This window comes from Peromyscus eremicus, chromosome 9 (genome assembly GCF_949786415.1).
Source record: "Peromyscus eremicus chromosome 9, PerEre_H2_v1, whole genome shotgun sequence".
NCBI classification, from domain to species: domain Eukaryota; kingdom Metazoa; phylum Chordata; class Mammalia; order Rodentia; family Cricetidae; genus Peromyscus; species Peromyscus eremicus.
In genome coordinates this window covers 64,527,331-64,553,376 of record NC_081425.1, presented here as the reverse complement: position 1 = coordinate 64,553,376, position 26,046 = coordinate 64,527,331, and the positions used below count along the sequence as shown (strand labels likewise).

Below are 26,046 nucleotides of genomic sequence, written 5' to 3'. Positions count from 1 at the left end.
GTTGCTTGGATCATCAACCTGCTCCGTGGAGGCAGGTCAGGTCTCTAAGAAGCTTCCAGAGCACTCCCAGTCCACTGCAGGCAAAAGCTGCCCATGTTATGGAAACTTCTAGCAGAGGCCACGGTCCTGTGCCATTAAGGAGGCCTGTTGTTTTCACAGGTGCTGAACAATTAGACAGCTGCTAACATTTCTCTCTACTCAAGTCCATTGACCTGGTTCGTGTAAGAATCCCAGCTTCATTACCGAAACAGCAGTAAGACATTTTAGTTTGAAAATTAAGCCAGGAGAGTCCCAGTCCAGGGCAGAGTGGGGGAGGTCACGTGTCAACAGAAAGAGTAAACCGGGAAGTGGACGTGTTCCTCCGAGTCCTTTATTGTCACATGTTGCCATGTGAATTTAGGTTTCACAGTCCAGACCAGAATCATAGTTGGTGTAACAGCGGAACTCGTTGGCCAGGTTTCGGGAGTGCTCTGGAATAAACTTACACATCTTCACACCGAGGAGCTCAGCAGCCTGCTCTTCCATGATGGCTCCTGTGAAGAACAAAGCGAGTGAGCTGAGGGTCAAAGGCACCCACACCTGGGCTCTAGGTGAAACCCCCGAATAGTCGGGGGACAATCTCACTGCACACAGGATATAGGATTTATTTATTTATTATTCTTTTAATTTATGTGTATTAGTGTTTTGCCTGCATGTATATCTGTGTGAAGGTGTCAGAAGCCCTGGAATTACAGTTACAGACAGGTGTGAGCTGCCATGCGGTTGCTGGGACTTGAACCTGGGTCCTCTGACAGAGCAGCCAGTGCTCTTAACTGCTGAGCCATCTTTCCAGCCCCAGGATATAGTCTTTATATTCCTTTTTACTTCCGCTAACATGTTTGCAAAGTGCCTACTTTTTCCACTTCTTTTTATTCTGTGCATGTGTGTGTGGTGTGGTGCATAGATGTGCTATGTGTGTAGTGCATGTATGTGCCCATACTGGTGGTGGGCTACTAAAAAGAATAGCTAACGTGTCCACGGGCGTGAGTCAGACCATGCTAAGCACATCATGTGTACTACGTCACTCAATTCACAATGGCCCTCTGGGGCAAAGGAGGTCACATAACTTGGCTAAGGTCATACAGTAAGTGGCAGATTCAGGATCTGGTTCTGAGATCTCTACCAACCCTAAAAGCCAGCACCCACCTGTGCACAGCAGAACCTTGCCCTGAGTCAGGAACCGGATCGTTTGGGATGTCTTCCTGAGACATTCCTCAGACAGGTAAGGGGGATCGGCAACCACAATGTCAAAGCTGTGCTTGGTGATTCTTCCGGGTAAGTCCAGTGGACTGTTGTAATCATAGAAGACAAATTCCTCCCCATATATGGCAAATCTTTTGTCATACTCAAAGATGTATACAGAGATGTCCCTGCCATGCAGCTCTCGGAGCTTCTGATACACGCTGGGCGCACTCAGGCATGCGATTCTGGAAGCGAGTGTATAACCTGAGATCATGAATGGTGCAAATAACCACTTTTTAAAAGTCTCTATGCTCAGATTTCAATTTTGTTTTTTCTGATTCTAGAAAAAAAGTATTTTAATTCGGTTCCACTTAAAACTTAAAGGAAGATTCCTTACGTCCTTACTGAATGCATTAACCACAAACAGGAAACTTACATACATTCAGTTGTTTACAAGCTATACCTCCATATAATACATTTGCATCCATGTAAAGACTATGACTTATTTTACTGTATGTATTTGTGACTTTTGCATCTGATCCCTTTTTAAAACAACTAACATGTAATACGCTTATTCCCTAAAAGGCAGTTCATATGATGGTTTAAGTAAGGTTAGAAGTCTCTTTCGGCCAGACAGTGGTGGCACATGCCTTTAATCCCAGCACTCGGGAGGCAGAGGCAGGCGGATCTCTGTGAGTTCGAGGCCAGCCTGGTCTACAGAGTGAGATCCAGGACAGCCAGGGCTGTTACACAGAGACATCCTGTCTTGAAAATACAAAAATACAAACAAAAGACCTTTACAGGCTTGGGCTGGCAAAATCCCAGCATGGAGAGGGGAGGTGGCGCCAAGTCCCACTTCTAGCCAAGGAGCTGCTGCTAGCTGATAATTGCTGGGGAAGGGACAGCGAGTTTTCTTAAAGGCTACAGCCCCCTGTGGTTGACCACACTCCAGTGAAGGCCACACTCCATACAGATCCCACCTGATGGATTAAAAAGAAAAGATGGGGGGGACATCTGGGAGGACTGGGGTGGTGAATATAATCAAAACGCATCATACAAAATTCTCAAAGAACTAGTAAAAATAAACTAAAATGAACAAAAGAAAACATAGAGTATAAAAGTAACCGCTCCCCAGAGATGTGAACACAGCAGTGAGCAGGTGGGGTACAATGGGGAGGACCCGGGGTCAGCACCCTCACTGCCTCTACAGCCACATGGCTCTCTACCAACACTGAACTCCCCTTTCAGAAAAAAGAAAGGAAGGAAGGAAGGAAGGAAGGAAGGAAGGAAGGAAGGAAGGAAGGAAAGAAAGAGAAAAGTTGATTCCAATTAATATTTAATATTAAAAATTAGCTGGGCGGTGGTGGCACATGCCTTTAATCCCAGCACTCGGGAGGCAGAGGCAGGTGGATCTCTGAGAGTTTGAGGCCAGCCTGGGCTACAGAGCAAGTTCCAGGAAAGGCTCCAAAGCTACACAGAGAAACCCTGTCTCAAAAAAGCAAAACAAAACAAACAAAAAAAATTAAAAATTAGTGGGAAAAAAACCAATCAAAGAAAATACTATCACCAAATGTTTCAGCTTCAACCTCAAATGTCTTACAGACATTTGTATGGTGTTGTTTGGTTTTGTTTTTTGAGACAGGGTTTTTCTCTGTGTCGCCCTGGCTGTCCCGGATCTTGTTCTGTAGACTAGGCTGGCCTTGAACTCAGAGATCTCCCCAAATGCTGGGATTAAACGTGTGGGCTATCACTGGCCAGCTGAAATGCTTATGTTTAAAGCCTTGGTCTCTGGTCAGTAGAAGGGGGCTATGAGGAAGGTGGGTCATTGCTTTGCTTTGGTTCCTGGCTACCTCTGCCATATGTGTTGCTGCTTCCCACAGGCCAGCTCACCATAACCAAACCTCCAAACACATGACCCCGAATCAGCCATTATCTCAAGTATTTGTCAGTAGTTGAAAGCCAACAAGCTAAGAAAAACCAAATAAACAGCAATGTAAAATCAAAGACAGAGAAAATAAGACTGCCAGCTGAGGAAGACACATGGGACACACTCATTCACATGAGTCCCATGTGTCCCCCATCGAAGTCCATTAAGCAAAATTTCATTTTGTTTTGTTGTTTAGGAATAAATTTCTGAGAGCAAAGGGAACAGGGCAGGGGAGTAAAGTAGCTACACTCAGGAAGCTGAAGAGTAAACAGGGGGGGTGGTTGGCTCAGCTGGCCCAGGCAGTTAAACCTGGCAGGAGCAGCCTGGAGCACTGAGCAGTGCCTGGCTTCCATCTCAGCATCCCCAGGGGCTCCGGGAACGCAGACCCGGGAAACTCAAGCCATGAGGGTGAAGGTGGGGCTAAAAACAGAAGCTGTGAAGGATCTATTTAAGAAACAGTTTGTTCCCAGGCTTTGCTTTCATATCCCCATGCGCTGAGGTAACTGGAGAAAACTGGAGGAATGTTCTGCGGCCTGGGGGATGTCTGGGAGGGAGTGCCGGACACAAATGACTGAAAGATATCCTGTGGAGATTAGAGGGCTAGTGGGAGAGCAAGGTCCTGGATCCCAATGCCAGCACCATGGGTCGCAGGTTGAAGATGAGACGTTCCAAGGGTCACAGTAAACCAACTGGCCGCGGAGACTCCCTCCAGGCATTGAAGGCTGCTGGCCTGGACCTCCAACCAACACACAGGAAAAGCTCAGAGGCTTCCTGGGAAACAGCTTGTCCTGAGCCCTGACTACAGAGACCCAGCAAAAAGAGGGATGGGGTGCAGCTCACCGGTGGTCCCTGAAATGCCTCCCCAGCACACACCACCCGTAGGTCAACTCTCCTAGTTTTTAAGTGTTCCGCCTACCCTTAGGAATGAAGGAAAAGGCAGAGCTCAGTCAACATGCAAGGAGAACATCTAATATCACATATGAGGGAAATTACTCAGCATCAACAGAGGGTGCGCAGGAAGGAGACATTACTCATGTGTTGAAGGCTTAGTACTCCGCTGGGGTGTCATTTTGAGGAGTGGATACTTTAGAGAAAGCAGGCCACTGGGGACGGGCCTTTGAAGGGCACACCTTGCCCAGGGACCCATCCTCTGTTTGTCTGCTTCCTGGCTGCCAAGAGGTACCACTCTGCTGTATTCGAGCTCTGAAATGAAGCCAGCACACCTCGAACTGAAATGTCTGCAACCATCATCCAAAATAAATCCTGTCACTCTCTCAAGTGTTCACCACAGAATGCAGAAGATACAAGCTGAGGATTCGTCCAGAAAATCTGGGTAGAGACAACTGGTTTTTAAAAAAAGGGGAGTGGGGTGAGTGGATCAGGTTCCATTCTCAAATAACAGAAGTTCCAGGAAAAGGAACAGAAAACAAAGACACACACACACAGCAGGAGTGATGGGGAAATCGAAGCAATAACTTAAGAAACCTCCCAAATTAAACATGAGCCACATGAATGAAGGCCCTCCCCAGGGTCCAGTGTGGGAGAGGAAGTTGTACATCAAGACACTGAATACCAGGGATTAAGAGACAATCCTAAACATGCAGTGGGTAGGGAGGGAGAAAGCAGATTTTCTACATACAGTCAAATGTTAGATTTCTTTTTTTCTTTTTGAATGTTGGGTTTCTTAACAGAATAACATTTTCAAAAGCCAGAATCAGACACTCAGCAAAACCCTTATAGTTCAGAGAAAGGAAATCAAAACAATTTTCTGGCAAGTCCCTCTTCTGTGGAAGGCATGGGGTGTAACCCGCTTAGACTGAAGACTAGGAACTGGAGCACAGAAATGGGGAGCCTAGAACAGAGCAGGCTGAAAGACCCCGGCATGCTGGCCGGGGGGTCCTCAGGAAGAGCTGAAGCAAAGCTAGAGGGTGCCCTGGGAAAATAATTTTTTTCCCTAAGAAGTTGTGCTGTGGCCGCAACTGCATGAAACAGAGATTCAGCTTTACATAATAAAGCTGTACCTAGAAGGGTCAAGGAAATTCTTCTAGAGGAAAGTCAAATATCAAGGAATATTTTAATATATCAGCTGTCTTCAGCTATGAATTTCTTGTGCGATCATATACTACTAGGCCACATGACAAACAGCTAAGCTTCTCAGACCTAGTGCTGATCTACTAGGTAAAACCCCTACAGTGCCTAGGAGACAGGTGGGCTATGGCTGCATAGCTTTGTTTCTTGTGCAAATGAAGCTCAGACCATCCCTTTCCTTCAGGCCTAGTGGCATGCCAGAGCTATTGACTCAAGACAAAGAGTTTTTTGCATAACCAGGTGCTGTAAAGACTGGAGCAGAATTCCTAGTCTGGTCAGAGTCCTGTGGCCAGAGAAAAGAACAAGGCAGCTTTTCGGTAGATAGTAAGGCAGACTGGCTCAGGCCAAGGAGTAGGAAGCAGGGAAAAGTTCTGCAGACTGTAGGAAAAGAGGAAGGAAAGATGGAGGAAGGAGGAACAGAAGATGAGGATGAGGTCGAGAGCGTAAGAGCTTAGCTATTACTAGGACTATGAGAGGGCAGAAAAAGAAGGGACAGAGAAGAACTGAGTGTCAGGACAGAACTGAACCTGTGTAGACAGAAGTTGTTACAGAGAAATAAACAGATGTAAGAAATTGGTGTACATAAATTCTTTTCCCTCAGATAACCCCATGCCGGATGTAGCATCTTCCCCAGGACTCTGGGAAGGATTTTCTCAGGGCAGGCCCCTGGGAAAATTCCGATAAAGTTGAAGATGTAGCTTGCTAGAGTCCTTGCCCAGCATGTACAAAACCCTGCATTTGATCCCTAATGCTGCAAAAGAAAAGGAGAAAAAGTAGAAATGAGAATGTTAGTGAAGTTGGGAGTGGGAGCTCACATGTGTAATCTCAGGTCTTAGGACTACATAAAAAGTCTGAGGCTAGCCTGGGCTATATGAGGCCCTTTCTCAGAGAGAAGGGTGTGGGAGTGAGAGAGACGTTACAGTGAATAGATTTCTCAGTGTTCCCTGGACTTTGTACTGGAGCAGTTCTTAGTGAGCCATGAGCTGCAAACCATGTGACAATATTTACATATTATAATTCAGACTTTTAAGAAACCGTCTCATTTAGGAAGGGTATTAAAAATATTCATTTATAGCCAGGCGGTGGTGGCACATGCCTTTAATCCCAGCTCTCGGGAGGCAAAGGCAGGCGGATCTCTGAGTTCGAGGCCAGCCTGGTCTCCAGAGCAAGATCCAGGACAGGCTCCGAACTACACAGAGAAACCCTGTCTCGAAAAAAACAAAACAAACAAACAAACAAATTCATTTATACATTCATCTGTGCCTCATAAGTGTCGTGATTGTGTTTCCATGTGTCCCTCAAACTAATTTAAACTAGAAAAGAGAAAGAAAAAAAAACTGAATCTCACCTGCCACCTTCTCCAGCAGCGGCGATGGCTTCCTGTGCAAGCCGCAAAGCAGTGTCCTGACTGTACCAGAACTGGCTCAGCTGCTGTAATGGGAACAGGATGACTGGCTCAGAATTCACACACTTCTTCAGTCTACCTCCTAAACCTGTGCACATATGTTTAACTTGTCGTCAGCTCACTTTTCTTGTAAGTTATTTATTACATAATTAGTACAACCTCCCCGTGTATCAAAAGAATCTACACACTGAGTATCAGGGGCTGTGAGTGTCACAGAGATAACGCCAACAACCAGCCAGTGTTCTCTTGATGGCAGAACACACCCACCTGAACCTGGTTAGACTTCCAGAGTCAACCACCATGGAGAGGAATCCAGACTCAAAGGGCAGCGTGCTGAAGACCCCTGTGGCCAGTCAGGAGTGTCCACGCTCCTTTGTCCTCACCTCCTCCATGCTTCCCAAGTTATTTGCTGTGTTCCTCAGTTACGTTTGCTTTTAGTCTTCCTGTTTGGTTTCATACTGATGGGTGACTTTCTTTACATTTCTGGGGGTTCCTACTTACATATTCATATTTGTAAGTGAAGGATGATGCTAATGTGGAAAAGCAGTCTGGTCTTCCTCTGTGGCCAGCGCATTTCTCCACCTCTCTCCCCTAGGATGTCCTCGCTGTCATGCACAGAGTCTGACTGAAAATCTGTCCAAGGTCTGGAGATATAGGTCAGTGCTTGCCTGGCATGTGTGGGGCCCCAGGTTCTAGAAGATTATTTGTTAAAGACATGAAAATCTGTCAAGAGCACGAACAAGCTAAGAGCCTGCCAGGCGAAGAACAGGCACCCACAAAAATGCAGTGTATACCCACACAGTAGACTCGGGTCCATCCAGAGGGACCTAGGTACTGACATGTGCTACAGTGTAGAACAGGTGTGTGCTGGGAAACACTGAGTGGAAAAAAAATCAGACTCAAAATCACACTTGTTAGGTGAGTCCATTCCTATGAAATACCCAGAAGAAGCAACAGACAGGAACAGAAAGACTAGGGTTGCCAGGCAATGGGAGGACTGCCAGGGAGGCCGTGACAGCTGAAGAGGAGAGACGGGTTTCCTCCTGAGGCAATGAAAATGTTCTGATAGCCTGGAGACAGGCTCAGTGGTTAATAACACCTGTTGCCCTTGCAGAGAAGCTGGGTTCCATTCCCAGCACCCCCACAGTGGCTCACAGCCATCTACAACTGCAGTTCCAGGGGTCCAGTACTCTGTTCTGACCTCCTTGGGCAGCAGGCATGCACATGGCACACATACATCCATGTGAGCAAACACTCATACACACAGAAACAAATGAATGGTTCCGCAGTTTCCAGTGCTGGCTATTCTTGGCTCATGAGTACAAGGGGTGTTCATCCACAGGTCTCATACACAGACACTCCTTGTCTTGTCTCTAAACTTTATAAGCTAATTTTTTTTTTTTTTTTTTTTTGTCTTTAGAGACAGGGTTTTTGTGCAGTTTTGGTGCCTTTCCTGGATCTTGCTCCGTAGACCAGGCTGGCCTCGAACTCACAGAGATCTACCTGGCTCTGCCTCCTGAGTGCTGGGATTAAAGCTTATAAGCTAATCTTATGTCATCAGTTTTATCCATCGTCTGTTTCCTTACCCTAGATCATAAACACTGCATCTTAATATTCTTATTTTAACACTTGAATCTATAGAGACGTTAGTTCTGTGCACAGACGATGAGGACTGACGTTTGTTAAGTCGAGGGCAATGCAGCACCCGTTACCGCTGTCACTTCGGATGCTTTCTTCTGGCAAATAGCTTTGCCCGCTGGGCTGTCTCCCCGGCCTCTGGATATTTCTTCTGACCCTCCCGCTAACCCAGTGTCTGCACTGAGACCCTTGCATTTTGCTATCACAACGCCTGTCACGGCAGCCATCACTGCGGCCTTAGAACACTCTGCTTTATTTACTACTGCCCTAGCCTTGTTCATTTATTTACTTATATTATTTTGGGGGGTTTTGGTGTGTGTGCATATTGAGTGTGTGTGTGCTCGCACGCATGTGCACAGCCTGAGGCCAGAAGAGGAAGTTTGATCCCTGGAGCTGGAGTTCCAAGCAGCTGTGAGCTGCCTGTGGGTGCTGGAAACTGAACTCAGGTCCTCTGGAAAATGCAAACACTCTTAATTGCTAAGCCATCTCTGTCTCCAGCACCTACTGTTGCTTTGTGTGATTAGCATTAAATCATTATTTAGAGCTAAGGGCTTACACTTGCTCAGCCCGAGCTGGAACTTATTATGTAGCCCAGACTGATGTCAAGCTCACAGCTGATCCCCTGCCTCAGCCCCTCTGAAAGCTGACATGACAGGTATGAGCTACCACACCTGGCTAAATTCTTTTCTTCCTTTGGACTCCTGAAATTGAATCCAGTGCCTTGTATGTGCTAGGCAAGCACTCCATCCCCAGCACTAGTATTCACTGGTATTATTGTTGTTAAGTACTGAGTGCAGGTGTCAAATCCAGGGCCTCACGCAGGTAAAGCAAGCTCTTTACCAACTGAGTCATATCCCCAGCCCTAGGTAAGATGTAGTCTTACTCCAGCTCTGGTCAAAAGGTTTATCTGGGAGGACTTACTAGTCATGGGTCAGCAGCCTTCAAAATTACAACTGAATTTGTTATTTCAAATAGCAAATGGTATGAAAGTACGCATGATTCTTTAAGTCAGTAACATTTCTGGCTAATGCAAACCAGCATTTTTATGTATTTCACATTTAGTCTGCACAGCACTGGCTGAATATTTACTTGTAAACACAAGATTCAAAATGTTTCCAAAGACAGAATGCACACATACATTTACATGTACATATGAATTCATGCCTGTGTCTACATGGATTCTACATGGGTGGCTGGAGGAAAGGAGTCTCACTCCCCTGCATCACAGACACAGAGGACCGTATCCGCTCTCAAGCATCTCGAGTCACAAGAGCAATCTGCAGGGAGGGTCCAAACGACCCTATTCCTCATCAGCCCTATTAGTGGCCTACAGTTTTGGTTCTCTTCACATCATTCCACAAAATAAGAAAAATCTTTTCCTTTTCTTTTTCCTTTCTCTCTTTCCCTTCCTTCCCCACCTCCATTCAAAAAGCATTGTTCCTCTTAACACCCACCTCCAAAGCCGTGGAATTACAGAGCCTGTATTCTTACTGTATTATAGGAACATGGCCTTATAAGCAAAACAACCCCCCCCCCAAAAAAAAACACTACTAGATTTACAACGAAAACTAAGCCTCCTATCACCCCACATCTCCTCACTCTCGGGCCCCATTTGTCAGAAGCCATCAACTTTCAGCCAAAAGTTCTTGGCTTTTCACCCTGTCACCCCACCTCTAAATGCTGTGTTTAAACGCAATCTCCAGGCTGATCTAGTTCTTTGGTATCCTGTGCTCTCTCATACACACTCCCTCCCTTATCATCTCCATGGAGGTGTAATCCACATTTGGATAACTGGAACCAACACTGTTGAGCCACATAACAGACTGAGTACATGACTTTCCAATGTGGTCATTTGCTTTTCCTAGTCAATACATGCATGACTGCCTCATCCATTTATTATTTATTTAGAGACAGGGTCTCACATATCCCACACTGGCTTTGAACTCCCTACGTAGCCAGGAATGAGCTTGAAATGTTTGATTCTCCTGCCCTACCCCCCTCAAGTGCTGGGATTATAAGTGTGAGCCATCGTGCCCATTTTGTGAAGTACTAGGGATGAATCCAGTTTCATGAATGCTAGGTGAGCGCTCCACCAATGAGCTGTCCTAAGTCCTTTGTATTTACCCTCAGTTCTCCCAGACCCTCTGTTGGCCTTTGAATACAACCCTCTTCCTGCTGAGTATTCTACCATTCTATCCCCTGCTCCCCCAGAGATCTCCTGGAAGACCAATGTTGTCCTGGTTTTCAGAAGGGCACCTCCCTGACTCAGTGTCACCATCATCTAGGCACCTTCTCCTGCTGTGTGTCGTAAGGCCACCTCCCGAGAGCTCACACCTTCCTTCCTTGGTTTAGCAGACCTTTCTGTTGGGAGGGAGTGCCGCCAGTCTAAAATGTATTACTTTGTCCTCACACTTGACTGACAGCTTAGCTGAACGTATTTTTATCAGAATACTGACGGAATTTTAGATTTCTAGCTTTTTTCTTCTCTCCCTCCTTCCCTTCCTTCTTCCTTTTGAGACAGAGTGTCATTATGTAGCCCTGGCTGGGTCTGGAACTCAGATACATCTGCCTCAGCCAACGCCCCCACCACCACCACCACCAGTGCTGGGATTAAAGGCAGCCTCCACCACAGCTAGCAATCCAGTTTTTTATGAGTGAGGTGGTAGTGATGAGGCTGGCCTCAGACTTGCTATGTAGCTAAGGATAGCCCTAAGCTCTTCCACCTCCACCCTCCTGCGTGCTGTGTAACAGACATGCGTGTACGACCTAGACTTCTAGTTTCTGTCTTTCTCTTTGTTTTGTTTTTTGTTTTTTGTTTTGTTTTGTTTTGTTTTTGGTATTTCAAGACAGAGTTTCTCTGTGTAGCTCTGGCTATCATGGGACTTGCTCTGTAGCCCAGGCTGGCCTCGAAATCAGAGCTCCACCTGCCTCTGCCTCCCGAGTGCTGGGGTAACAGACGTGTACCACCAAGTACAGCTCTAAAGTTCTGGTTTCTAATCAAGTTATTGAGAGCGGCAACGAGGCTCTGATCCTGAGATTCTAGGACGGCCTGCTCCTCCTGGGAAGGGTTGGGATCTTCTTTCGTGTGTGTGGCATGTGTCTGTCAGCACTGGATGCCTCCTCAACCGCTCCTCACCTTACTATTATTTTTTTACAAGACGCTCACTAAACCTGGGGCTCATCAATTTGGTTAGATTAGCTGGCCAGGAAGTTCTAGGGGGTCCTCGTGTGTCCACCCCCCAATGCTGGGGTCACAAGTGTGCATCACCCCCCAGTGCTGGGGTCACAAGTGTGCATCACCCCCAGTGCTGGGGTCACAAGTGTGCATCACCCCCCAGTGCTGGGGTCACAAGTGTGCATCACCCCCCCCAGTGCTGGGGTCACAAGTGTGCATCACCCCCCAGTCCTGGGGTCACAAGTGTGCATCACCCCCTAGTGCTGAGATCACAAGTGTGCATCACCCCCCAGTGCTGGAGTCACAAGTGTGCATCACCCCCCAGTGCTAGAGTCACAAGTGTGCATCTCCCCCCAGTACTGGAGTCACAAGTGTGCATCACCCCCCCCCAGTGCTGGGATCACAAGTGTGCATCACCCCTGGCAGCTGTTTACCTGGTGCTGAAGCTGAACTCAGGTCGTCATGGCTACATTATACATACTTTACTAATAAGCCAATACACCAAACCCTCCCCTCCTGGATCGTCTTTACAATCCACATCCAGAATTTTCTTGCTTTTCTTCTGTCTCTGTGTGCATGCATGTTTGTGTACATGTGTGCATGTGTGTGTGTATTGCTAGATATGGAACACAGGAATACATGTGTGGAATACATGTTAGGCAGTGGTCTACCAATGAGCTATATTCCCAGTCCTTGGTAATTTTTGTTTATATGTTTTAGAGATGGGGGTCTCTCGGTATAACTCAGGCCAGCCTTGATCTAATGATCCTCCTGCCTCAACCTCCTGAATGCTGGGAATAAAGAAGTTCCCTGCCCCTAAATTAATGTCCCCAAATTAGATAAGTGATAATAATAAGCAATAATAAGTAAGTTTTTGTTCATGCTTTTATATATTTTATATAACAGCTATTACTTTTAGAGTCAGAAAAGAAGTATGTAAATGTAATATTCTAAATAGTAAGCAGGAGAAAAAGATAGACCACCTAAAGAATAATACTTCAAATTCATGCTGCTCATCCACAGAAGAGCAAGCTAAAAGGGAAAAACACATACAGAAGTCAGTGTGGTGATACAGCTGGAATCCCAGCACCTGGAGGTAGAGGCAGACAGAAGAGCAGGAGTTCAAAGCCAGCCCTGAACAAAACAACAAATAAAAATATACAAGGATGGGGGGTAAACTACGGGCGTTGGTGGCGCACGCCTTTAATCCCAGCACTTGGGAGGCAGAGGCAGGAGGATCTCTGTGAGTTCAAGGCCAACCTGGTCTACAGAGTGAGTTCCAGGACAGCCAGGGGCACACAGAGAAACTGTGGCTTGAAAAACCAAAAACCAAAAACCAACCACAAGACGGACACCATAAGAAAGGCTTCTGACTGGGTAGAACCCCTGGAGCAAAGGGAAAGGACCATTTTATACCACAGTTTTAAGCGAGGGTGGAAGATGGTCAGAAAGATCTAAACTGAGCAAAACATGAAAAGTATTGAAAAAAAAAAAAAAACAAGATATAAAACCTTTCTTCACTTACCAAGTGACAGGGAAAGACGGGGTGTTACTTCGAAATCATCGGAGACAAATTTGAGACTTTGTTACTCAACTTATAGTAGAGGTTTCCCTCAACAGTTTTAGTTGTTTTTTCTTTGATTTTTTTTCGAGACAAGGTTTCTCTGTGTAGTTCTGGAGCCTGTCCTGGAACTCGCTCTGTAGACCAGGCTGGCCTCGAACTCACAGAGATCCACCTGCCTCTGCCTCCCGAGTGTTGGGATTAAAGGAGTGTGCTACCCCAGCCCAGCCAGTTTTAGTTTTTTAATTCCTACTTCTTTTTTAGTTTACCTTTTTGAGGCAAGGGCTTGCTATGTGTCCCAGGCTATCCCTAAACTCACTATGTAGCCTAGTGGACCTCAGGCTGCTTGATCCTCCTGCCTCTGCCTCCTGGGTGCTAGGATTACAAGATGCACCATTGCCCTGGTACTTACTTTTTGTTTTGGTGTGTGTGTGTGTGTGTGTGTGTGTGTGTGTGTGTGTGTGTGTGTGTGTTTTGTTTTTTCAAGACAGGGTTTCTCTGTGTAACAGTCCTGGCTGTCCTGGAATTCAATTTGTAGATCAGGCTGGTCTCGAACTCACTGGCTACAAAATAAAAAAATGTATAAAACTAAAAATTACCCTATTCTTAAAAATTCTTCCATTGACTTTTCATTATATGTTAGGTTCAGCTACCCCTTTTACTGAAACGATGTATTTTAGGATTGTTGGGTTCTATGAAAACCTATAGGGACAAAGCGCAAGTTACTTATGTGTGGGAGCCCGTTCTCAGGTTCCTCATGGCTTTACCCAGCAGGTCCACATAGAGGATGATTAGACCACGGGCCTGAGTGCAGGTGTCTGAGATGGTCTGCACTTGGCTGTGCTGGGGGAGGAGGTCTTTTGCTCCACCCCTTGGTGTCTCTATAAAAACCCTGGGGCAGAGACAGTCGGGGCCCGTTGGAATAGGTTCCAGGCCCTCTCGAGGCTATCCTTTATTTTCTATCTGTTTATCTCCGCGATATTCTCCGCAATAAATCCTTCTATCTAATATTTCCTGCTGCTCGCACTCAAGAAAACTCTGGGGAACTGTGGGGGTGGTTGGGTAAACGCCCCACAGAATGGCGCCATGAACAGGGACTAAAGAAAAAAGAAAAAAGGGACTAAAGAAAAAAAGGGGGGACTAAAAAAGAAGGGGGGACTAAAGACAAAGTAATAGGGACTAAAGATAAAGGAAAATAATTTTATTACAGAGTTTTTGGCGAAAGTGCTGAGTTCAGCCCTGCCAGTGGATGAGGTGTTATGGAAAATATATATTTTTTATATATATATTTTTGAGAGGCAGGGGTTTTATCCTCGAGAGAAAAGGAAAGCGGACTGGAAGGATGTCCGATGCTGCAGCGAAATTCTCTTCTGTCAAAATTTTCTATCTTCTATCCCTTTCTCAATTTCTATCTGTGAAAAATAAGTATAAGGCATAGGGTAGTAAAATAGTGTACGAAAAACTTAGAAGTGTAAGATTGTGTAGGAAAAAATAAGTAAGGCAACTAGACAAAAAAACTCTTCAATTTTCTAACTTGGGGGCTCTGAATGCAAACTGGGGGAAAAAATCTTTCTTTGGGCTATTTGGGTAGTAAAAAAGCTCTTCTTCGAGCTTATGGGGAAGAATAAGTTTCCTATGGAAGCTTTTGACCTGGGGCAGCTGAAATGCTAAGTCCAAGCTGCGGGAGAAAATGATTTCTCCCTGAGGCAAAAATGGGGGTGTAAGAAGTCAGTTTAAAGTTGGGAAGTTTTGGGAAAAGTTGGTCTTTCTCTTGGGAAAAAAAAAATCTTAAACTATAAAGCTTTTCTTGGAAAATTTGGGGGAAAACTCTCTAAAAAGCCTTAATCTTAAACTTAAAAACTAAAGCCTTTAACTTTCTCTCTCAAGGGCAAAAATTAGAATCACCTGAAGATATTAGTATGGGGATCACCTGTGATTAGCTCTAAGGGAAAACAACAAACTTAAGACAGCAAAACCTCTCCAAGTTCTCTTTCAAGCTTTAAAAATCCTCCCTGCAATGCAGGAGGCAGGGACAAGTTCCTAAAAACCTCTTCTAAGCTCTGTCTCTTCAAGCTAGTAAAAGACAGTGGGTCAGAGTACCCTGAGGGAAACGCTTGGGAGAGTGTGGGTAAAGAGCTACAGAGAGCCCAAAAGGGCCAGAAACTTTACCTGAGAAAAGCAAAAAAGCCAAGCTTTTCAGTTACAACCGAGCTGAGGCATCAAGGGTTTTGTTTCTGAGTTGAGCGTTTCAGAATGAAAAGGTGCTCCTAATCGTCCTAATGCAAAGATCCTCTGAAGCCGTGCAAAATGTTAGCATTGTATCCTCACTTCTGACCAAAAACCCAGAGGCGACTGGCCAGCGTCTCTGAGTCGGAGTGCATTTCGGGGATACTAGGGTTCCTGCAGTTGCAAACTTCCTGGAGCACAGAGCTGAGGCAGGAAAGTGCAGGACCCAGGGGAAGATTGCTAATGAACAAACAAAACTAAAGCCAGTGGGAACAGCACAGTTGTCTGCTTTCTTACAAGTCCCGGGTTGATAGGTCCACAGCTGCAAAAAGAAATCTGAGAAAAAGCTTTCCTATCAGTAAGGACCTTTCTGGGAAAACAGTAAAGCTGAACTGTGTCTGAAGCAGTTGTGCTGCTGAGTCAGAACGCTGTCTGGGGAAAGAGCCCAGCCAGGGCAGAACAGAACTATCCAGGAGTAAAGCTTTCTTTTCTGTCAGAGAAAGCACCTCTTTGAGAAAAGCTTTGTTTCAACTGACTCCTGTGAGATGAGGGGGAGTGTAGCCCTAAGGGGTGATTGCCTCTGGCATAAGCTCCTTGAGCACCCAGACAAGCAAATGCAACCCACTGGGGGACTGGGTCAGGTGAAGGCCTGATGAAGTAAAACGCCTGTCCTAATGGGAGTTTAGAAATGGCAAAAACCTCCCTTGTTAGACTTTCAGTCTGTACACAAACCACACAGACCCTTAAAACAGAAACAGACAAAAAACTCCTACCTTCAGGAGCAGGGAAAGCCGCCACTGTAGTGTGGGAAACTGTTTCTGGGGTAGAGGGGATAAATTGAGACCAAACTGGGAACTGTCTGGGAAAAAGACTCCGAACAAACAGAAGGGACAGATGCCTTCCCAGAAAATATATGACCTGTGAAAAGCTGCTAGAATTTGAGGCAGATTCGGGGGGGAAAAAAAGCCCCTACCTCCAAAAGCAGCTAGCAGAGGAACAGAGCTGCAGACAGATACCTGAAGCTCTGCATCTGGGGAAGGGAGGAACAAGCAAAATGAGATAGATCACTGGGAGAAAATCTCTCTGAAAGAGCTATGGAAAAGCTGTTGTACATGATCTTGTTTTTCACTGACTGGCTAAAATAAACACAAGCCCCAAGGAAAGTTGCTATCAGAAACGCCAGCCTCAATGCCGGCTAACGAGGCAGGTGCAGTTCTGATTTGGGGGCCCGTGTCAAATGGAGAGACACCTGTTAAAGCCAGCTGAGAGACCAGAACCCTCCCAATGTCCCATAATTGAAAATGTAAAATGCTTGTTCAAATCTCCCGTTGTAAAAGCAAAAAACTTTGTTCAAACCTCCCGGGCAAGAATTTGTAAGCAAGTCTGGTAAAAAGAGAACCAGTTGACTCTCAGACCCGAAAAGAACTATGGGAAATGACTGATATAAGGGAAATGATATAAAGGACTGATATAAGGGACTGATATTATTATGGACTGATGTAAGGGAAATGCATTCTGGGAAAGGTAGTTTTTCCGCTGAAGATGGCGACATTGCCCTGAAACACTTTTGTCAGCTCGAAAATACGTTCATGGTAAACTTAAAATACAGCTTTTAAAAGAATAAGGAGGAAAATCATCTAAGAGTTTAAGTGTCAGTTCCAATGAAACATTGAAAGGATACGGAACTAGGCACTTCGCGGTTTGGGGGTTGGTAAAATGACTTATTTAACCTAATAGCTGTGCAAAGTTTTACGGTAGTTGGATGACAGAAAGCTACCTATAAGAGCAAACAAGCCACTTTAAAATCCTTAAGAAAGCAAGAGAAAGCAGTTTATACACTGAACGTTGTCTTAGATATGAAGAAACTTATGTGAAATTAAAAATTATTTACCTTTTGAACAAACTGCCTGCAATGAGTAATTCAATTGCAAATCTAATTAAGGGGATAAGAAACAGGCATTCAAAAAGAAATGACTGCTTTATAGATGGGAAACAAACTTCAGAAAATCTGTCTTAAAAAAAAAAAGCTTCACCTGAAAGTTCCTTATAAGAAATCAATGCTAAATCACAGCTGCTAATAACATCAGTAGTTAAAGCTAATAAAATGAAAATGCTAAATCCTGAAAATGCTTTTTCTCAAAGTAAGCTAATGAAGGATATGTTTCATGAAAGAACATCTATGTTCTTGACTCCTTTGAATAGTAACAGTTTTGGTGAAAATATTGGAACTAACAACAATCCAGTCAAAATGTTTCAATAAATTCAAGATACTATTCACAAAAGAAAGCTGCCATGCTTTGTGGGCCATATTAGAGCTCACTCCAATCTTCCTAGTCCTTTAGCTGAGGGTAATGCAAAATGGAAAGATCCCTGTTCGGGATTATGGAAGGGTCCTGATTCTGTGTTAATATGGGGTTGAGGACATGTTTGTGTTTTTTCACAAGAGAATGAAACTCGGTGGTTACCGGAGCGTTTGGTAAGGAGCGTGGAACTAAGGAAGGTCAGCTCCAATGACGTTTCTATAAAGAAACCAGAAGGAAAGTGGCTTGATTAGTATTTCTGAGGTTTTGTCACTGGTTAATGCAAACAGTGAGGAAATAACTATTAACTTGGGTGAAGGGACAGCCTCTAGTTAAAAACCGTCTACCACTGACAGTGCATCTCTGCCGGTCCGGAACGGCTGAGAGAACTGGCAACTTTGGAGTGTGGCGTCATCCTGGGAAGGTTACAGTCCCCTAGCAACAACTATCACAATTCTATAACAACACTCACTAAATCCCAGTGCTTTATAACAAAGCTGACTATAAACTCTAAAATTTAGAAATGATGTACGTACTTCCTGTCTAGTTAAGAAAATCTGTCTAATAGAGAGAGTACTAATAATAATTAAGAGTAAGAAATAGAAAAAGATGAAAATAAGATATGTGAGTTTGTAAAAATTCTCGTTAGATCTGTGTTAAGAAATCTTTAGGTGTTTGCTAAGTTAAATATATGCTAATGGTAGCCCTATATAAGTTTGTAAAATAGATCTATAGATCCTTTAAGAATATAAGCTTGCAAGAAGTATCTAAGGTAGTCTTAAGACATGTAGTGATAAGCTTGTAAGAAATAAAGATGTTAGCTGTAAATGTAAGTTTAAATGAGAATAAGATGGAATGAATATAAGAAATATGTAAGTAATAAGAAATATATTTGCTAAAGTAGTTCTATAGTTTCCTTAAGGAGTATAAATAAGTAGATGTTAATACGTTATATGTGAGTTTGTAAAATGTAGATGTTGAATGTGAATGCTTTGCAAGGCAAAAGGTTATATGTGAGTTTGTAAATGTTAAGTGTGAGTCTATTCTTAATGTATATGGTGAAAGAACCTGAGACATACAGAAGTCAGTGTCCTAGCAGACTGCAAAGCAGGCAGTCTGAGCAGTTTTTCAAAAGCTCCAGAAGCCGCTAAGAAGCTAAGAATGGCGGACACCAGAACTAGCACAAGGCATCCGCAGCTGAGATTCATGGAAAATCAACGCAACACAGAAAAACCTGAGCTAACATCAAAAACGGTGCGGTTTAGAATACTACTGTACCTAAAAAGGTCTGTCTGTGAGAACAAAAGTTGCAGAGACGCTTGTTTGAAGTAAAATTGTTAACGGCAAAAAGTTTTGGTTGAAAACCATCTCTTCATATTTGGAAGTGAAAGCCTGATACTAGAATTTATTTCTTGTTTGAACTTTTTGAACTTAAAATGAGATAAAACTACAAAGATTTTGGTTATGGATTTCTTCATATTTGGAAGGCTCGTACCAGAATTTATCATTTGAATTTTGGGACTTAAGAAATGAAAAGAACAGTAGAGATTTCATTGCAATGGGATAATTTTGAGTTTATTCATAGTAATGACCTAGAACTGTTTGCTGGAATTGGGTTAAAAATGGAACTGTTTAAATGAAGAAATTTATTTCTACCTAGAATCAAGATGCAGTTTTGTGTATGCATATATGCTTTATTAACTGGTGATTCATGAATTGTTTTTTGGAACTGTTTATGTAAAATGGAATTACTTATGGAACTGGTTTGTGTTACAAATGGAACTGTTTAAACAGAAGTTTGGGTTTTCTGACTAGGCTTGAGATTTTGCTTAAATTATAAAGAAAAGGGGGAGAGTTAATATTCCTTAGTCTAATTTCAAAAGTTGTTTGAGTGGATTAATGTCATGTTATTGTTAGTAAGAAATGCAAATGGGGTATATTAAGAGACTACTTTTAAAGTATAAAGAGTTTTATTAAGAAACTGCTTTTGGATGTTTTGCTAAGTTTTCAAAGTGTTAATGGTTAGATTGAGAAGACTGCTTTTCAATATGGGTTTGTAGGAATTGTATGAGTTTCTTCTAACTAGGTTTGAGGTTTTCTTTAAAAAATTATAAAGAAAAGGAGGAGCTATGAGATTGAATTATGTTTGCAGAACCCTATTGATATTAATGCACCCTGGTTTTGTGGAGTTAAGGAAATATTTAATTTAAGTTTGATGTGAATACATCGAAGTTTTTCCTATGTTCTGTTAACAAGAAAATTCAAATGATTGAGTTAAAGTTGTAAGACGGAGAAAATTGTTAACTATATATAGCACCATATATGCTAATTCAAATGGTTCTGTTAAGAGTTTGCTTTGAGTTGTAAGACAGAGAATTGTGGCTATGTATAGCAATGTTTATGTTAACCTGTTAATGGTAATGATGAAGCTAAGGGATTCTTTAAGTTTGTAGTTGCCTTAAGAGTTTTTGGCTTAGAAAGGGCTTGAGGCAGCTAAGACTGCTGTAGTCACCTTGGACCTAATTCAAAAGAGAAATGCCATCTATATCATCCTCTACTCCCATACTGGGAGGTGTAACAGCTATAGAGATTGCTGTAAGCCATTATAGTTATTTTTTTATATATTAAGAAAGGGGGACCTGTGGGAGCCCATTCTCGGGTTCCTCGTGGCTTTACCCAGCAGGTCCACATAGAGGATGATTAGACCACGGGCCTGAGTGCAGGTGTCTGAGATGGTCTGCACTTGCCTGTGCTGGGGGAGGAGGTCTTTTGCTCCACCCCTTGGTGTCTCTATAAAAACCCTGGGGCAGAGACAGTCGGGGCCCGTTGGAATAGGTTCCAGGCCCTCTCGAGGCTATCCTTTATTTTCTATCTGTTTATCTCCGCGATATTCTCTGCAATAAATCCTTCTATCTAATATTTCCTGCTGCTCGCACTCAAGAAAACTCTGGGGAACTGTGGGGGTGGTTGGGTAAACGCCCCACACTTATGGACATGACATTATTATCCCACTACCTGCAAAACTCCTACCCCTCCTCTGGTAACCAGACAGCCTGCCCGTCAGAGGCAGGAAAATCTGTGCATACTGTCCTAGGATGTCGCTGTCTGCTTCCTGCCCTTGCTCCCTACAGAGTTCTCTGTTTCTGAATGACAGGTGGCAGAGGGAAAGACAGACTAAACATTGACAAGACAATGGTAAGTGCCACATTGCTATTTCCTGACATGGATGCCTTTACTTACCCAGTTCTCCTCTATTACCCCAACATTATATTTATCATCCCCCCCTGGGTTGATGGAATGCTTCTGCTCAGCATAAAATTCCTGGAGAGCTGCTAAGGCGTGGGAAGAGAGCTGGGGTATATCATCATCTTCTGAATCACTCATTTCACAAACTGTCTATGACCTGCAGAGCAAGAATATATGTTGTATGGACTTGTTTTCTCTGCTCACCAAATAACAATGAGAAAAATTAAACACAAAACAACCACCCAAACAGAAGTGATTGTCCCCCCATCGAGACAGGGTTTCTCTGTGTAGCCCTGGCTGTCCTGGAACTCACTCTGTAGCCCAGGCTGGCCTCAAACTCACAGAAATTTCCCTGCCTCTGCCTCCTGAGTGCTGGGATTAAAGGTGTGCCTCACCACTGCCTGGCAAGAAGTGAATTTTATACAGAAAGCATACATATCTAAAGCTTTCCAGGGCTGGTGGGATGGCCTAGCAGGTGAAATCACTGGCTATGCAACCCTGATAACCCGAGGTCAATCTTTGGAATCCCTGTACAGTCAGATGAGGGGCTGGAGAGACAGCCCAGCAGTGGAGCACTAGCCGCTCTTCCAGAGGACCTGGTTCAGCACCCACATGGCAGCTCACAAGTCAGTAAACTCCAGTCCCAGGGGATCTGATGCCCACTTCTGGCCTTGACTGGCACCAGGCATACATGTGCAGACATATACTAAGGCAAATACTGATATGCATAAAATACAAATAAATACAATCTAAAACCAACAACAACAAAAAGATGAGGTGGCTTGCATATGACATCACAGCTTCAGGGAGGGTAGAAAATGAAAGAAATCCTGAAATAAGGAAGAGTAGTTGGGATCGGGAGGTTGTGTGTGTGTGTGTGTGTGTGTGTGTGTGTATGCACGCACATCTTTAATCCCAACACTTGGGAGGCAGAGGCAGGTGGATCTCTGAGTCTGGCCTGGTCTACATAGCCAGTTCCAGGCCAGCCAGGGTTACAAAGAGACACTATCTCACAGGCCAAAAAACTAACAAACAGGCAGGCAGGCAGGACTCTGCCCTCCACACACCTGCAGACACAAGGAGCTCCAATCAAAGCTCTCCTCGTACTCTTCTGTGTCTTTCTTTCCCGGTGGTCTTTAAGATGTTCTATTTATTTCTGCCTTGTTGCACTTTCTACATGTTTCTAGCACTTCGGGTTTACTGAGGTTCTTCTCTCTTCGGGGTTTCTAGTTTTCCAGCATATTTGATAAAGACCTTGGCTGTGTGGGTTCTGGGTATCAAACTCAGGGCAACAAGCTTGTCCACAAGAACTTTACCTACTGAACCCCCCCCCCCCCCCCCCCCGGTTCTCATCTTTGACACTGCAGTTCCCATCTCTACAAGGAGGAGGTCTTTTCACATCTATACTTAGCACCTTTCTAATTGTGTGAGTGTTTTCCCTCCATGTGTGTCTGTGCACCACATGACTGCCTGGTGTCCACAGAAGGACCACTGTACTTTCTCATCTAGTGCCCAAACCCTTGGAAAACTCAGGGATACAAGCCTAGACGTTCGTTAACTTCTTAAACTGAAGGCCATGCCCTCATAGAGGAGGTTTCAAAATCCAATGTGTATGGGGGAGGTGCTGGCCTCAGTGCAACAACCCAAAGTTAGCTGAAGACTCAGCACGTAACGAATCTGCTGTTTTGAGCAGCACTCAGCTCTCATGCACGGCACTTCACTACACAAGCAAAACCACAGCAGCAAACTACACTTGCTTCACCACTACCTTAGTGAAGAGAACTTCATCCAGCAGTCACACAGCAACACACAAAACATGTTCTTAAACTCAGGACCCTGCTAAGACACTGTTTTGTTTTGGGTTTTTTTGGTTTTTCAAGACAGGGTTTCTCTGTGTAGCCCTGGCTGTCCTGGAACTCACTCTGTAGCCCATGTAGCCCAGGCTGGCCTCGAACTCACAGAGATCCAGCTCTGCCTCCCGAGTGCTGGGATTAAAGAAACTTTTTATCAGGGCTGGAGTAATGGCTCAATGGTTAAGAATACTGACTGCTCTTTCAGAGGACCTGAGTTCAATTCCCAGCACCCACGTGGCAGCTCACAACTGTCTGTAACTCCTGTTCCAAGGGACCTGAGACCCTCATGCAGATATACAAAAAAAAAAAAGCCCTTTTTGTCATCCCTCATACATAGGAATATATATGAGAAATGTAAAATAACCAAATCAAATATTTACTGATAGTAAGCATGAATTTTATTATTTATTTTTTCTGTGTTTGGTCATTTATCTATCTATTAAGATAGTGGTGGAAGACAGAAGTTTCAGTCATTACTTCTTTTTTTAAACTTTATTTTATGTGCATTAGTATGAAGGTGTCAGATCCCCTGGAACTGAGTTACACAGTTGTGAGCTGCCATGTGGGTGCTGGGAATTGAACTCAGGTCCTCTGAAAGAGCAGCCAGTGCTCTTAACCACTGAGCCATCTCTCCAGAACACTAACCATTTTTTTTTTTTTTTTTTTTGAGGTGGGAAAGGAATACAGAAGACAGTCTCATTGTGCAGCCCAGACTGTCCTGGAATTCACTACATAGCTTAATCTAGCCTCAAACTCATGATCCTGCTGCCTCAGCTTCTTGAGGTTGCAGGTATGTGCTATCCCATATGGCTGTTTTATATTGTTTTTTATAATATCTAAGTGGATTTGTGAAATTCTGTTAGAGATTTTTCAGGTCTGAAAGGGGGCTGGGAAGTGCTGTGTTATTACCATTAAACTGACCTAGAGTCCTTCCTGGCTCATATTCTAGATCAGTGGTTCTCATGGGAAAAACTAGGAGTCACTCTTCTCCTAGGAGAAGCATTTGCAAACATCTGGAAACATTTTTGGTTGTCATAATCAAGGGCATTGCTGGCAAACTTTCTATAGTTCCGAGGATAGCCCTCCACTTCAAAGATAGATCCAGCTCGAAATGTCCTTAGTGCTGAGGTTGAGGAACTTCAGAGTCAAGGAAATGGCAATGTGGGGATTGTTCTATTAAGGCAGTGTGGCTCAGCGTCATGGGATGCAGGGAAGAGCCTGTTGAGGACAGAAGTAGAGCAGCACGTGGCAGTTTGCCTTGGCAGGAAAGGATGAAAACAAGGTACCAGGAAGATGGATACCAAGAGCAAAGGAGGTCTGCAATGAGCAACAGCTGCAGCAAGGATCTCTCTGTGTGTCTCTCTTTTGAGACAGGGTTTCTTTGTATAGCCTTGGCTGTCCTGGAACTTGCTCTGTACTTAGATCCACCTGCCTCTGGGATTAAAGGCGTGTGCCAACACCGCCTGGCTATGAAAATCTTGTGCTTTCACATTCAGACAAGGCTCTTTGCCTGAGACGAGTCCTTCCATCTCACTTTCTAAAATAGTACTTAACCTGTCAAGTATTTATTTACTTTTTAAAGAAAGATTGTTGGGTGTGGTGTCGCAGGTGTAAGGACAGCAAGAGGAAGTAAGAAGGATCAATGAGTATCAGGCCAGCCTGGGCTACACAGTGACACCATCTCAAAAAGAAATAAACCCCACCACAACCTGAGATAAAACTTCCCCCGAGAAAGCAGGCCATGAACACACAGCATGGTAAGTTAGGGTACAGCCTAGGCAGCTGTGTCCAGCACGTGCTCCCCTTCCCCGGCAGTCTTCCCGCTTCCGGTCGGAACACCATTCCGAGGGGACCGTCTGCGGGATGCTAGGGCCTGTTTCCGGGTCATGGTGCCCAAGTCCACGGACCCCGCAGCGCGGTGAGCCCCACTGGGAAAGTCTCGAAGATCGGCGTGGACGGCAAGGCCCGCCGAGTCACCACTGGCCGCACGCTGCCGCCACGGAACCCACCCGCGACCCCCAAACCACCTAAAGCCCTTAGCCCGCTCCCGCGCCACTCCGCGCCCGCACTCACCACTGACACATGCGCAGTCGCCCCGGTGCGCATACGCCGTGCAAGGGGCGGGACCGCTGCGTTTGCGCAGGCGCAGACCCGTCGGAGGCGGGCCTGAGGGTGTAGTCCCGCCCAGTCAGTTTAGGTTCCAGATTGTCAGGCTGTTTCGCGCTAGGATTGGTGTCCAGTCAGTCTTACAATGAAAACACTGACAAAAACAATAAAGGTTTCATAATATTAATGGGATTCAGAAAATCTTCCAAACCCCTTAGTTTTTAAGCGCTTTCAGTGTTGAATGCACATATAGTATATGAACACATATTTCACCAACTACACTACCTAGCATGGTAGCTGGCACACGATAGCTCTTAATTAAAACTAAGGCTCCCTTTCCTTCGGCAGGTATCAAATCATATGTAATTTGTTTTTCTTTCCCAAGGGCAGGCAAACTACATTATGTTCCCGCCTTTGTTTACTGATTCCATGATCTGCCTGAGCAGATTAGATTAGATTAGATTAGAGCAGATGAGATTACATCATTTGTGGCATATATGAATCGCTCAGCTGATGATGCCACTCAATAAAGCAGCTTGATACCCGTTTGGGTCACGATTTCTATACACAGTACTCTTCTGTGGAAACCCATACTTGACTTTGATTTCGATTGCTCTGAAGAGATGTCCAGACTATTAAACCAAGAAGCTCAAAGCAAATGCAACTTATCAAAATGGCAAGAAACGAAAAACTATTAAATGAAAATATATCAGGAAACCACCCACTTTTATGACTTATTAGAAAAGTCTGCTTAAAGTAAATTATTTGGGGGTCTGACTGATTTTTTTTAAGATTTCAAAGCTTCCATTCCTTTTATAAGCATGTACACAATGATTACATGCATGTATTTTAGTATATGCTATTTTATATTAAAGTGTTCAAAGAAATCAGAAAGCTCAAACCTTTTTTTGTTTTGTTTTGCTTATGTTTTTTTCCAGACAGGGTGTATGTCTGTAATGTAATGTATGTCCTGGCTTTCCTGGACTGTCTGTAGACCAGGCTACCCTCATACTTACAGAGATCCACCTGCCTCATCCTCCCAAGTTATGGCCGACCAACCTGGCTAAAACCTTTTAATCTCCAATAGTTGCTGGCCACTCGTGTAATATATAAAGGTTAATATCTTCCCTGCAAAACTGTTTTATAACTTAAATGTTTTTTATTCATAAATCATAAAAAGTAATATCAAAGGGAAACTCATCCCTATTGAAGTAAAGGTGAAATTGTTCCATCAAATTGCACCTAAAAGATGATTTCAAATCAATTTCAACTCAGGAATTATTCCTTTTACATTCAGCAA

General features: G+C 44.2%; 1 protein-coding gene across 1 annotated transcript; it reads right to left on the bottom strand.

The window, feature by feature from the left end:
• Positions 1–348: 348 nt before the first annotated feature.
• Eef1akmt1 (EEF1A lysine methyltransferase 1) lies at positions 349–24,780 on the bottom strand. Its single transcript, XM_059273566.1, has 5 exons — positions 24,714–24,780; positions 20,782–20,944; positions 6,585–6,667; positions 1,186–1,466; positions 349–533 (listed from the first exon to the last, which is right to left on the bottom strand). Exons 2-5 carry the CDS (start codon positions 20,923–20,925, stop codon positions 397–399), a joined length of 645 nt encoding a protein of 214 aa, XP_059129549.1. The 5' UTR covers positions 20,926–20,944; positions 24,714–24,780; the 3' UTR covers positions 349–396.
• Between the last annotated feature and the right edge of the window lie 1,266 nt (positions 24,781–26,046).